The sequence below is a fragment of the Aquila chrysaetos genome, chromosome 3 (assembly GCF_900496995.4).
Source record: "Aquila chrysaetos chrysaetos chromosome 3, bAquChr1.4, whole genome shotgun sequence".
Classification (NCBI taxonomy): domain Eukaryota; kingdom Metazoa; phylum Chordata; class Aves; order Accipitriformes; family Accipitridae; genus Aquila; species Aquila chrysaetos.
In genome coordinates, this window is record NC_044006.1 from 9,140,637 (window position 1) to 9,155,024 (window position 14,388).

Consider the following 14,388-nt stretch of genomic DNA (forward strand, 5'->3'; position numbering starts at 1 on the left):
GACATACTTTCTTTATTGAACTGGGTATAAAATCTGTTTTTGCCCTAATATGGGAAGTGCTGTACCGAGAGATGGCACATTCGTAGTAGTCTGGAAGAAATCACTTCTACTCTCTTCTTAACCCATGCAAATGGCATTTAACAGATAGATTCACTTCACTTACTTTTGCTGGGTCCACTTATTTGCCTTTCCTTGCTGTCAATAACTTGCATAAATAATTATGCATATAAGTTGTCCTTGCAAAGGGACTGTACAAGGAAAACCCCTTCCTATTCTGCGATATCGCATAGTTTCTCAGATAATAGCCTAAATCTCCAAAGCAAATCATATTTGTGACTAAATTTTCTAGAAAAATACAATTCAAATGATGTTGACACTTGATTGTTGCAGTAGCTCGCAGCTCAGAGTGCAGCTTTTGACTGGCAAGATGAGCACTTCTATGGTATTTGGGACAACCATCACCCAGCTTTCAGAGTTGGCAACAGCTGAGCTGGGAGCAGGGTTAGTGGTGACGCATTTTCTTTGAGAGTTAATCCCCACTTGGAATTTTTCAGCGTATGAGAAATCTCCGGCTGTGTGTGTCTGCTGTGTTTAAGTTTTGTGAAATGTGTTGGTATCTTACCAAGTGGATTCTCCAGAGCACTTCTGCACAGAACTGGCAGGCTCCTCCTTTTTGACAGCCTGTTTGCTGAAGTTGTTTACAGAAAAGAGAAGTTATGTGGTGATAACTCAGGGTGTTTCTGTTTTCAAAGATCCAGCACTCAAAGTAACAGCTGTTTTTTCTTTGATTTAAGAATAACTAAACAAACCCAGCTGATTTGCCCAAACTTCCCTGAGACGCAAGCTTTCAATCTAGACCTGCTTTGTGAGAAATCAAAATGTAGATCACTCTTCCACTTCTAAATGTATATTTTCTTTAAATAGGCACTAGTCTTCTGGGCTCCAACAGAAGTTCCTTCAACTCCTTTATAGATTATGCCATGAGGAGCGTGAATGAGCTTGGGCCTGTTGCAGAATGGCTTTGTTGGCCAGTTTGGCAGAAGGCTTTGGGTTTTTTGCCAACCTAAACAGCAGTCTGAATTCTGTCTCTCGCATGAAGGACAAAGAGAAAGCCTGTGTTCTCTTTTCAGAACTTCAGTTAGCACCCCGTACTGGGATCTAAGGGTACCATCCAGCCAGAACCGCTCTTGTGATTTCTGCCCACTTTGAGTGCGTGCTGGCCTGGCTCACAAGGGTTTGTGGAGTAGGCGAAACAAACCTTAAGGGAGAATAAAAAAGGAAAGTCTGGGTTTTTTGGGTACATACCTACTGATAGTCTTGTTCTTATAGGTGAAAACTTACGTGAATAGGTAGTACTCATGCAAGTATCTTTAGGCAGTAGTCCATCAGTGCATCTCTGTGCTTTTGATGGAAGTGATGTTTCATAGCTTAGCCTTGTGATAAGCTGTACTAACCTTGAAACTGGTGCTTATTATGGGTAGGAGAAACCTCACAACAATCACACTGTTAAAATTGCATGGGCATTTTCACCTGTGTTCAATAGGGGGAAAAAAAGAAATCTCATGATTAACAGTGAGTCCAATACAGTTGACTAGAATTGGTTTTTTGTATTAATGCAAGTTTGGATTCACAGGCTTACTAGTGGGATTCAGACAGGTCTATCCACCAAGAGCCCTTCTGGCCTGGTGGTCTTTAATACATGGAGTGACTGGACAGAAGGGGAGTAATTAGGGCACAGTCTCAGCAGTGGGAGAAAGGAATGCAGATCCTTTGAGGCTGAAGACTGAATTGAGTTCAGCTTTTATACGCCCTGCCTGATTACTTATGTTCCTCTGAGAACATAAACCAGGAAGTGTCCTCCTTACACATCCGACAGAAAAATGCCGCAAGGTGAGGGAAATGGTAGAAATCTCAAGTATTTCATCCCTCCACGGGTTTGGTGGTTTATGACAAAACAATATCTCACTGGGAATCCATGCTCAGTGCTGGCAAGGCTGAAGTACCTCTGAATGTGTGCAGATGCAAAGCTTCTAATGTTGTGGGAGGTTCAATCTAGGAAACATGAGCTCTGATGAATTCTAAACCCCTTCAAGGTCAGGCTGGGCACGTGTGTTTTGGACCTAAACACTGAAGTCCTGCAACAGTGCTAAGGCAAGCTAAAGGAGAGCTACGTGCTGCATTTACGTTGGCCTTAACAATTATGGCATAGTAGTGTCATGCATTTAATAATAAACCAAAGGCCAACGTGTTGGCAATATAGAAATAGAATGGGGACAACAAAGATGATCAGACATGTGGGGCCACTTTCTTTTTTCTTTTCTTTTTTTTTTTTAAACAGAATTTTCCAGTCTTGAAAAGGTGTTGATGGATAATACTTGTACAGGCATATAGGTGTTTGCTGTGCGGAATGTGGAAAGCAAATGATTAGCTACCATTTCTCTCAGTAGAGCCACAGACACACACTCCCCCCCGCCATGTCAAAGAACTTGTTCCACAATTTAAAGTTAAATAATGAAATTTCTGTGTACTTTTAACCTACACAGAGATTTTGTGTCAATGATTTCAGGAAGTGACTAGACAAACCAAGGAAAAGCATGTGACAATTAAAGGCAACAGTCTGCTTGCCAAGTCTGGTGCATGACAGATCTAAGCTATGGATTGCCTCAAATTTGAGTATGTGTCTGGGGAAAGCCTGCTATATTTGTCTTGTTTCCTATGTTTTTCCCCTGAATATCCCCTACTGGCTTCTGTCAGTGTCAAGATGCTGGGAGAGATGGATTCATAGATCTGTCCCAGTATGATGTTTTGTTTGCTGTACAAATGTGGAACAAGGTGATGGATCATGCCCAAAGAGCTTACAACCAAGAGATAATAGATGCTTTAGAGCAGACTTCATTCTTTCCTTCACCCTTTGCTCTCTCAACTTGTTATCTTGCAGCAACAGGGAGCGTGTGTTTGTTTGGAGGGCAGCTGAATAGCTGTATTTTGCTAGAGGGTTTTAGTAATTGTCAAAGGGGCAAAACAGATTTAGCTTGTTATTCCTGTCTCTTTCCTCAGAAGTGTCATTTTGCATTACTGCATTGCTATATTAAAAGCTAAAAATGAAAAATCTGAGGAATGGATCCCTCTGACTCTTCTTAAGAAATGCTATGGATGCGAGTAATTTGCTTCCATCAGTAAACATGGCAGGCTTTGGCTAAAAGGCTCTTACTGTCAGAAACATGTTTTATTTTCTGCATAGTGAGACAATGCAGATGGTTGTTAATGTGACTCCATGGAACTGGCCTGCTTGATGAGCCCCAGCTGGGTGATACTGGTTAATTTATCCAATTAACCTGTATTAGGTGAGCTCATAGAGCATTACCTCCATGCTGAGGAAGACAGTGGTGTGTTGCACTGCAGGATGCTGTTGAGAATTGTCCCTGTGCAACATGAGAAGCTAGAGAGAATTGGAGCTCTGCTTTTCAACTTCTGCTAGAGAGCAGAAGTTCATTTCCCTGTAATTGATTAGTCCTCATTATCGTTTGGATCTTTTCAGACTTCTAGTGGTTCTATGTTGTACAGCTAGATGCAGCTGACTTTATCCTACTGTTTGGTCATTATATTCATATCTATGAGATTACAGTTTTGTTATAAACAATTAACTTTTTTTCAAAATGCCAGTACTTAAGTGGAAAAACAAACTTTCTTTTGGTGCCACAAGGCATATCAGTAGGGAACAAAAGTAACATGTAGAAAAAACAAACTTGCTTTACTTAACTTTAAATATGTTTTCCCTCTCCTGGTTAGCCAAGTTGCATTTTGGGAGACAGTTCGTCCGAGTTTCCTTAGACTGCTTTGCAATGGCTTTGGGAAATTAATGGCTGTGATACAGTAGGTAATTGGGAAGTCTTTAGAGCAGGACTTGTCAAACTCTTGTAAACCATAGCCAGTGTCCTCTGGGGCTATAATGGGACTCATCCGTGACTGTATGAACCATGTAACTTGCCATATACCACTGCACAAGCTTCCTCTGCCAGCCAAAGGAATTGTTTATTAATATTTGAAGGATAATGAAGTTTTTCAGTGGCTTTTCCAGGTGGCATGTGCTGAGCAGGAGGGAAATTAATGACAGCTTTCCTTTTATTACATGTGTTGCAATTCCTTCCTATCTGGTATGGTGTATGTCTGATTATCTGTCCAGTGGCTGTCAGCAAGCAGCCTATACTGTACTTGCCAGTACCGGCGTCTGTGTCAGATGCTGCAGAAGGATGGACAGCACTTCAGAATTTTGGCCTGTTGGACTCTTCTTCCAAGACTGTGGCACAGGTCTCTGTCTAAAGGGTGCTGAGAATTCTCTGTAAAATATGCAGTCTTTTTGCCTACCTCTTTCTCTGCTGGTGCAATCAAAGATACTGGTCAGAGAGGCACCCTCTCTTTCCTTTTATTCCCTGTGTTGTTTACTAAATGTCACAGTTCAAATCCTAACAGCTATTCCCACTGCTAAACATTTCTGTGCATTCTGGTCTTACTGACACTTAGGCCTTTGTGTCTTCTGCTACAGCCCCTTTGACACAGAGAACCTGTTTTTGTCACCTGGAACCACTGCCAAGTTTTCTGTGGGTAGCAGGAAGAGCTCATTGTACAACTGGACCCCACCAAATACTCCCAGCTTCAGAGAGAAATACTACCTGGTGAGTATGCTGAGGAAGGCAAAATGCAAAGCACAGATCCAGGACTTGATTTTTGGATTAGATTAGGCTATTGAAGAACATACTCAGAAATGTGAAAACGTAGCACTCCAGGGCCTTTGCTGTTTATTTTGGGGCTTTTTTTATATTTTTCTTTTAACCCCAATTTTTTTGAGTTCCATTTTAGGTTTTGAAAAAGGAAAAAAAAAAAAAACAAAACCCTGCCAAATATTCCTCTTGGCAGCCAGAGGAAAAAAAAAACCCTGCCAAATATTCCTCTTGGCAGCCAGAATGGTAAGGGTGTAGGCATCTGCTCTAACAGTCTGTGGAGGGAATCAAACTATGAACTAGTCTGTCTCAGTAGCCATGGAGCAGAATGGCATCTTAGAGGTGCTATGTGAAACAAGCCTTCCTCTTCTGTAACCCCACTTTTTGCTAAGTGTAGCCCAGGGGAATAGAAAACCCTGTCTTCTTTCTATTCATTCAAGAGGGTTTTGTTTTAATGATTGTTTTATATGATTCTGTTAATTCTGCCATACGTCTCAAATACTAATAACATCATGTATATGTTCCCCTAACATCCAGTCTGAGTCAGGTTTGGTGTTGCCTCACCAAGGCAGCAGAATATACAGTCTTTTTCAGAAAGGTTTATTTTTTGTACAGGGTATGTTGGACTCTTCAAAATGAACATTTCCTCTAACCACTATGTTCACATCCTGTCCTGAGCTGATGTGACATGAAAGCTGCTTGGCAAGGTTCTTTTTCCAGAAACAACTTTTTAGCTGTCTTGGTAACTTTCATCTGAAAGATCTAAAGCACAGTTACTACTGCTCCGCTTAGTTCATCCAGTAGGCTCTTAGTACTTTGTTTTAATAGTTTCTTTTGTCCAGTCTATGCTGGCCTGGCTCCCTTGTGCTGAAGAGCCCTGTGGTTTTGATCAGTTTGGGTGCGTATGTTTCCAAGAACAGGAAACCATAGTTCTCTATTTTAGGCAGTATCTCATGCTTTTCAATTGTATATGTGCTCACTTACGAATCTATTTGCTGCAGTCTGTTTTGCAACAAAGGCAGAACCAAGGGGATGTAAGTGATGAAGCTCGGCCTCCCAGCATATTGAGCTACTTGGCTGCCTGTGATTTTGATGTACGTGGGAAGAGCGAGCCTCACAATCCTGCAGAGACAAGTGAGGCAGACTCGTTCAGCTCTGAGGATCAGAAAGGGACAGAATCCAGAAATACAACTCCAGCTCTAGACCATAGGACGTTGCCACTGGTGATTATTCAAGAGACTTGTGCAGAAGAGCAACAGCATCCTCTTCCAAATCACACAACTCTAGATATCCTGAAGAAGACTCCATGTGTGGATGGATTTCCAAATAACCCATCTAGTTTTCTGCATCGTCACAAAGGCAGTAGAGGTTCTTTCAACCAGATCAGAAATCGCCGTCTGACAGAGCAAGAAGACATTAGCCAGAAAAGCTTGAATGCTGCAAATGACCTAAAACTAGATGGATGTACAAAGTCAATCGATAAGACTGTCCAAGAAGTGTTAAATATGCTGAAATTGCATGATGTGGGGCAAGCCCAACTGGAGAAATTGGAATACCAGGTTTCATCTCTGAGGGATAAATTAAAGGTATGGTAGTGTTTTACTCCTGGTAGATGGTGCAGCTTCCACTGTTACTCCTAAAACTGTAGAAGTTTCATGAAGCTGTGGTGGATTTGATTTAATGATGTATCGATGGCATGTTCCCAAAAAGTAGGTTTGGCCACCAGAGGTCAGGCACTACTCGGAAAAGGCAGCCTTGAGAGCTAACTACACAGGAGCACTATGTTGCACAGCATGTCAGAGGCAGCCTTCGAATGCTGTGCGCAGATCAATAAATTGGAAAAAGAAATTAAGAAACTGCATGCAGTCAAAGTGGAAACTAGTCTGGACTAAGCAGAATCTGAACTGTATGTCAGAGCCTCTGCATTTTGGTTTGCTTCTAATTTTTTGTATGTTTTTCAGACTTAGTATACCTTGAGATGACTGCATCAGTTCATCAAACCTCATGTTTCTCCAGGATCACCTAGCTTTGCAGGCAGTTCAGTCTGTCTGACAAGTCATATGATGCTGAAAACACTTCCTTCTTTAGAGGAAAGGTCCTGGAGAAGACCTTTCTGCAAGCAGTGGGTTATATTGCAAATTTGGTAGTGTTGTAGTACATGGGGCCAGTGTGCAGACTTGAGACATAAAATACTGTAAGACTTCATCTAAGGTCTGGAATAATAAATGATGTTAACAAAACTACACTGACTTCCTATTCCAGTGCAACCACTTTAAAAATACAAATTAAAAAACCCCAACAAACTAAGTGCTCTCAAAGCAGCCTTTCCAAGGGGGAGAAAGTTAGTGGTCCTGTGAAATCCACTATTGATATAGAAGTTCTTGGATACTACGCTGGAATGCAACAGACCCCCAAGATTGCTACTCCTAGATCTGAAACGGGGAACAAGTGAAAATTGCACTACTGGCAGAAGATGCAGAGAAAATCAGCTCTCATACCAACCTTAACAGGCATGGAAATTCAAAGAGGAATACAGACAGATTAAAATATTGCAGGATATTTTGAATGTAATTAGCAATGTTATTTTGGGATCAGAGTGCTGTACCAAGAGCTAACTTTCCTGATGTGTTAAGAATGAAATCAGAAAAGCAAATTGATTAGTTTTTAAGAGTGATTTGAAAAACAGCGAGGAACTCATGCTAAATGACTTGATAAATACAAACAATATTTTTCCTTCCATTCCATCAACAGCTAAAGATGCTCCATCACAAACATTCATCTATGGAAAGTTTAATGGTGGAGACAGTACTGGAAAGTTTTGACTTTTTAAACGCTGACTGTAGTGCCGATGAGCTTTCATTATTTGGAAGCATAAGAACAGCCAGTATCAGGTATGTATCTGCAGCACTTCATTATAGGGGACAAGGGAAAGGGCTGAAGAGGGCTGATCCCAGGAACACTTGCCAATACACCGATACACTTTACTTGGCTAAGTAACGGTTGTGCAGAGCTGCTATTGGTATGAACATCCAGGATAGAAACCAATTTTTTTGAATACTCTGAGATTCATAATTCAGAATACCTACCAGACTGAAATGGCATGAAACTTAAACTGAACTTACGGAAAACATTGCAGAATGATACCTGCAGGATACAATGGAAGGCCTAACATGTAGGACTGCTAGAAACAGATCGCAGGAAACAGGCTTCTTGGGACGATGCTGAACAGTTCTGCCCTAGCAAAGGAGAGCTACGAGTAACTTACAGAGCTCTTCTACCTGTTCTTTCTTTTGAATTCAATTTTGTGTTTTGCAAGTTGTGTAGCACTGAAACTTATGTTCCAGAGCTACAAGCCTGATCCTGGGAGACTTACTACGCTCCCAGTATCATCGAGTTGGGAGAACACCAAGGGATTTGCCTGTTCTATGTGCCCCTTTTGCAGTTCAGCCACTGCAAATGAGCCAGCAACTCAATTGACGTTATCTGGAAGCATCTTTTACTAGTATTGATTCTCCAAAATGGGATTTTGTGGGATCAACTCATCTGGTATTACTGTCTTAGAATGCGTTTTAGAAATAATGTCCTCATGTTTTTAAGGAGTGTTATAAATGCAAAAAAAAAATGCTGTTATCTGTTATATGCCACCTGCCTTGTACTTCTGCAACTTGCTTGAAGGCTACTGTTGAGACTGCACATCTTCATATTTACTTAGTGATGAGGGTTTTAACTCTTTTTTTTTTTTTTTTTTTTTTCCCCTCATCTCAACAGCACATACAATGACAACACGCTTCAGTCCCTGAGCTGTGAGATGAGAACAGAAACAAGAGATGTAACTACTGGTGATGACAACTTAGATGCACTTTTGATAACTCATCTGAAGCTGTGCAAAGGTCTTTTGCAGGTAAGGAATAGCCTATGGGTTTCCAGGGCACTGGTTGTAATTGTTGATTCCGATAATGGACAAAAGTGAACATGTAACTGGTTCTTTTATAAAAGCAGAAAGACTCAGAATAGGAATGGAGTCCCAAAAATGCAGTGTATAGAATCATAGAATCATTTAGGTTGGAAAAGACCTTTAAGATCAAGTCCAACCGTCAACCATGCCCACTAAGCCATGTCCTGAAGTGCCTTGTCTACATGCATATATGTATACATGTGTATGCACAGACCATGTCATACAAAACTCTGCTGCTTTTTTTCAGCCTCTGGGTTTTCCTGAAGCTCACAGTAATACCTTTAGGCCCAAAGTAGGCTGCAAATGCAGTAGGACAGATTTGGGTTGAATTGTGTATCAATAACAGGTGATGCATTTTTTAATGAATGAAAAAGTGCTAGCAGTGAGAAAGAAACTGGTAGCATGTAGGGCAAGAAAAAACTCTTATCTCGTCTTGAGACCTCTTTCCTCGATTAATTTTGGTTGTAGTGCTCAAGCACATTATCATCCTCAAAGTATTACCTCTGGTGAGAATGGGCAGCAGAGGACAGTGTAACTATTAGTATTGATCTGCTCCACAGCTGTCAATGGACAGGGGCAGGGAAGAATGTCAAATGCCAGACAGCCTGTCCCAGCATAATGTGATTTACTCATCCTGTTGTCCTGAGCAGTTTTGCACCCAGAAGTGATCTGTCCATGCTGTGATGGGAAAAGAGGCCTTTTGAGAGCAGCTGGTGTGTTTTCTCACAGATTTTAGCAGTTTGATTCTAAGAAACAAATCCTCATTCATCTTGAGCTTGATACTGCCTTTCTTTCAGCTACTAAGATAAGCATGTTGCATTTCAGAAACTGAGGTCACCAAATGTAGCCCAGGTTGTCCAGGAGAGCATTTTGGAAGAAGTATCAGAGCAGACACGAGTCCTGGGGCATGTCTTGGATATGTCTGTTGAAGAAAGTGAGTAACTGCATTATTCTAAGGCATGCCAGAGATGTGAGAGTTACAGGTAACTCTGCTTGAGCTTCCCCAGACACATCAGGGTTTCATTCTAAATTCATTACAAACGTTCACATAATTAAAACAGCTCTCATATCTAGATTCTTAGAAAAAATAGGGCTCCTTGTTTGTATGGTTTTTTTCCCTGCAAGGAAGCAAAAAATTTGAAGAAGTTTGGCTCAAAGAAATAGTAGCTGAACTGATATGTTTTAGAAACAGGCATGTTATAGATGATGGAGTTTGCAGTCAAAGAACAGCAGAATAGCCTTAATAAAATCCCCTTTTGTATCTATGCTTTTACTTAGTAAGCAAACAGCCCAACTTCTGTACACATTTGCAAGAAAAGTTTGGTGTGCAATTTTTCCCATCACAGGCCTTCCTGCTACTAAATTCTTCCACTGACTGTTGGATATGACAAAATGATAAGGGCACAGTGGGAGACTTTGAAGGCTTTTCTTCTCATCTTAGTAAATATAGCGGCAAGAATGCAAATTTTAGTTGGAAGCATTTGCTGACAGATTTTATCCTGAAAGATGTGAGAATAAACTGTTCCCTGGAGCAAGGCTCCAAAGGGCCTTTGGCACAACAAGATGAGGAAAGTGTAGGAGTCTTAAATGCAGAACACAAGTTCAACATCTCTGTAGGTAAGAGTGAGAAATGACAGGGTTTAAATGATAGCGAGAAACCACAGGGTATCACTTCAAGTGCTCTTCTGAAGTGTTTGATGAAAGAACGCCTGCCTCAGCCTATGCACTGAGGTTCAGAGTTCTCCACTTGTGAAGGTACTTATGACAGGATCTCTGAAATGCTTGGAAATGGCACATCTCTTGCTGGTAGAAGTGGAAACAGTTAAACTTGCAGAAAGTTCTTCTGAAACTCGACTCAGATGCTGGGTTAAAATGAATAATGAGAGGCAGGAGAGCTGCTAGGCATCTCATTCAGGTCTCATAATGACAGTTTAGGAACTCAACCCGAGCTTGGTGAAATCAATGCTTGCAGATGTTAAAATACTGGCAGCAAATCTCCAGCTTTGAATAAAGCCATCTATATAACACAAATACAAGTTATGCTGACACATCTCTAGATATGCCATCTGGTGCCTAATTTCTCATGTTAAAACCAAAATCTGCTAGACCTCACTGACTTTCTAAAATGTTATTTTTCAGTTATTCAGAAGACTAAAAAGAAGAAGCACTATCTGAAAATCTGGAGTGATCTTGCAGAGCCTGGCAGCGTCTTGTTTGCTTCAGCAGAAAGATTCCGTCATGCACTAAAATACACATTGATGCTCAAAGTGAAGGAAAAATACCCTGGTCAATTAGAAGCAGGTACCAGTCCGTTCCTTGAACACAACACAAGGCCCCTCTGGTTTCATTTTATTTCAAGGCTAAAAATTGTCCTTGTGCATTTTAAAAATAGACTAGAACTTGTATGTACTTGTTTTAAGCAGCTTACATCTAACCAACCTTTCATTTTCTCATTTGTTCTTTTCTGTGTTACTTTCAGTATTGCAGAGGTTGCTAGAGCAGATCATCACCTGTGACGGGTTGCTCCCCTCTCTGTACCTCCAAACAGAACTGGTTACTTTATTCCAATTTTATAGCTACCTGGAGAAACACCACATTATCAGCCTGGAGAAACACTTGGGAAAACTTGCTAAAGAAGGTAATGGCAGTGCTTGGCTCCTTCGCTTGAACTCACAAGCCCAGCAGCTGGCTGTTGCTCTCCAGGTTACTACTCAAGATATACTTTCAGAACAAAAACCAGCCCAACCATTGCATTGACAGTTTGTTTCCATTTTAATTCCCTTTATGACCATGCAATTTTAATTCGAACAGGAAAGACATGCTTGAGTCCCATATCTAGCCGGGTAGAAACAAAACAGAGGTGTGAAGGATAGGTTTATCTTAACTGCCCTAAAGTACGTTCTGTGATATTCTGAAGTTAAAGCAGAAACAAAGTTGGCAGCAATCTACAGCTAGATTCAAGGACTGACTAAATGTCTGTAGCTTTGTGTGACTATTGCAGTTGTAATCAGACACAAATAATGGCAGTAAAATTTCAGAGGTTACTAACGTGCATTTTCTGGCACAAGGTAGCCAGTATCTTGCTGAAGCCTAGTCCAACATGTGAAAGTACTTTTAAAACTTAGTCTGTGTCAGAAAAGAATTCTTTTAAAAACAGTCCTGATATTGGCTGCATGTTTAGTCTTACTTTGATGCAGATGACTCGTCTGGTGGGGAACTGAGAACTTGTGCATTGCTAGTCACTGAAAAAGACCTGGAATATTCTTCAAACTGAAACTGTCAATCAGTGTCTGATTTCTTTTTCTTTTTTACTTTTTAAATATAGAGGGCTTTCTCTTTGGCCAGTACAGCAAGATCTTTCAGAGATGTTTAAAAGTATTTTGCTTGATCGTGTTTTCCTTATTTTAGGACTACTCTACTTGTCCTAATGTCCAAAGGCGCAGGAGTTCTTTTGCACTGTATGTTGTACTCAATACACCCAGGTCCTACAAGGACCAGGGCTTCGCTGCACCCTGTGAACTCGATATTGTGAAATAATAATCTCTGCTCCATTTGTCAGACGGTCTTGGCATAGGAGGAAATGAAACAATGACAGGGAAAGAAGGTCAAAGGGGCAGTCATCCTGATTTGCTTCCTGCCATGCTTGGCTTGCTTATTAGCCATGTGAATAACTCCATGTGGCTAAAGGAGACTGAATTAGAGAGGAGTTTGTCTTCTCTTGGTAATGTCTTCATTTGTCAGTTCGTGAAGTTGAGTCCTTTCACTTGCAGTAATGCTAATTGAGGAGCTACAATGCCCTGGACGGCTGAAGAGTCTTAAAAAATTGAAAGGAAAGCGACTGAACAAACTCCAACCTCTACCACAGACTTTACGGCTGCTTGGGATTTTGCAGCTAGACGACAACCACCGCGTCAGCAAAGCAGCCACATCCTGCCTCTCCCGGGCGGCAGCAAACAAGAACTTCAGGGAAAAGGTAAAGACTGCAGTTCTTACTGGCTTTTCTAAATAGACGCTGAAATACATGGAACTTGTTTTGTCCTAGACTAGCACTATTATCTGCTCCGCACTTCATTAATCTGTTAACTAGAACCTAAACTCCATCAGTGCTCAAGTGATTTGTCTATATCCTTTATTCAATTCAAGACAGGTAAAATAGTGCTGATGTCAGTTTATAAAGCCTTTCTTCTATTTTTTTTCCTTCTTTTTTTTCATCTAGGCTCTCTTTTTTTACACTGATGTTTTAGCTGACTGTGATGCAAGACTTCAGCAAGCTGCATGTTTGGCCCTTAAAAACCTCAGAGTAAGTATTTACAGCTCCACTTTTTCTGTGCATGTCTGGCCAAAATTGCTAGATGCAAAAGTGTATCTAGCTTTTTTTTTTTTAAGCTGGTAGGGTTAGTTTTTCAGCTTCCTTCTATTTGGAATTAATGAATTCTTTGGCTGCTGAAGTTCCAAACTATTAATGCTATTCAAAAAGCAGCAGGCAGAGGGAGCTGCAGGCACCTTGGAGTGTCTCAATTTGATGTGACAGGCACAGTACAACTGCAGAAAGGATGTTTTCTAACTTCGGCAATATTGTCAGTGCTGACGGACAACAGACACTGTCTGACTGGGGGACATCTAGCATGTAGAAAAATGAGCAACAGTCAGCTATATATGGAGTCAGCTTTAACTACAGAAATTTAAAGTTAAATCAGTTCATCTTTGTTTAACAATAGCTGATTATAGTCAGAAACTAAAAGTAATATTTGCATTGCTATTATAAGAAACTGCCAGATCAGATTTAAAGCTTTCCAACAGCCACAAGTCTGTAATAAGTTAGTTTGCACACAAGGGATTATTGCGAGTACAGTTTCTACAAACATGTAGTCACAAGATAGGCCCAACAAATCAGAGTCTTATTCTCAAAGTCAGATTTGCAAAGCAACTGTTGCCCTTGCACAACCTGCATTAACTCTTTCAGTGAAGGTGCTGATTGGTTTATGCTAATTTAATGGTACTGCAGCAGTGAGCTGTTCCCTACAACTTCTATACTTTTTCATGCCCTAAAACAGGAGAGAAAGTAGCAGAGGTGAGATCATGCTCGGAAAAACTGACTGCAAGCTGGTATGTTGAGGGAGAAAAGAAAGGTCACAGTAGAATTGGGATGCAAGAAGAGATGGGAGTTACTATGTATTTGTTTATCTTTCAAAAAAAACCTTTATCAAAATGCTTGCTGAGAAGCTACTGTTGCAAATTTTTCTTTTAAATAGGGTGTTGAGAGTATTGAGCAGGTTGCCCACCTGTGCCAATCTGAAACAGAGGAAGTTAGGAATGCAGCCAGGGAAACAATGTTATCCTTTGGTAAGTACAACCTTAAAATACAGATTCTGAAAAAATAATGAAAAATAGTGCAGAACCAGAACAGGCCTGAAGTTCAGCCTGAACACATCGAGGACAATGGAAATGCTTCATGAACAGCTATTTCATGCCATTAAGATAAACTTTGTATTACATATAATAACCAAACGTTCCTACGAAAGTTTGTAGAACTGGACCAAGGAGATTTCTGTAGGATAAAGTGCTTTAAGAACCACTAAACTTTTTAAAGAAGTGGCAGATAAGTACTGAAAGTGCTGATAGTGCTGCTGGAGTACTTCTTAATAGTAGTACTGGCATCAGCAATTTTTTCCTCCTAGATTTTGTAAAAAGGACATTTGAATCTGGCAGGTCACA

General features: G+C 40.6%; 1 protein-coding gene across 10 annotated transcripts in view; it reads left to right on the forward strand.

Moving 5' to 3' along the window:
* Nucleotides 1-14,388, forward strand: part of RIPOR3 (RIPOR family member 3) — a 53,547-nt gene that overhangs the window by 37,319 nt on the left and 1,840 nt on the right. For 9 of the 10 annotated variants that reach the window (XM_030007563.2, XM_041122521.1, XM_030007567.2 and 6 more), the window contains 10 exons: nucleotides 4,544-4,673; nucleotides 5,720-6,304; nucleotides 7,470-7,609; nucleotides 8,487-8,619; nucleotides 9,499-9,607; nucleotides 10,813-10,974; nucleotides 11,153-11,311; nucleotides 12,444-12,646; nucleotides 12,890-12,973; nucleotides 13,926-14,016. In XM_030007563.2, the coding sequence (XP_029863423.1) occupies nucleotides 4,544-4,673; nucleotides 5,720-6,304; nucleotides 7,470-7,609; nucleotides 8,487-8,619; nucleotides 9,499-9,607; nucleotides 10,813-10,974; nucleotides 11,153-11,311; nucleotides 12,444-12,646; nucleotides 12,890-12,973; nucleotides 13,926-14,016 (1,796 nt within the window). Of the gene's footprint in view, nucleotides 1-4,543; nucleotides 4,674-5,719; nucleotides 6,305-7,469; nucleotides 7,610-8,486; nucleotides 8,620-9,498; nucleotides 9,608-10,812; nucleotides 10,975-11,152; nucleotides 11,312-12,443; nucleotides 12,647-12,889; nucleotides 12,974-13,909; nucleotides 14,017-14,388 lie in introns of those variants that run through there. The other variant, XM_041122522.1, reaches the window with a different exon arrangement.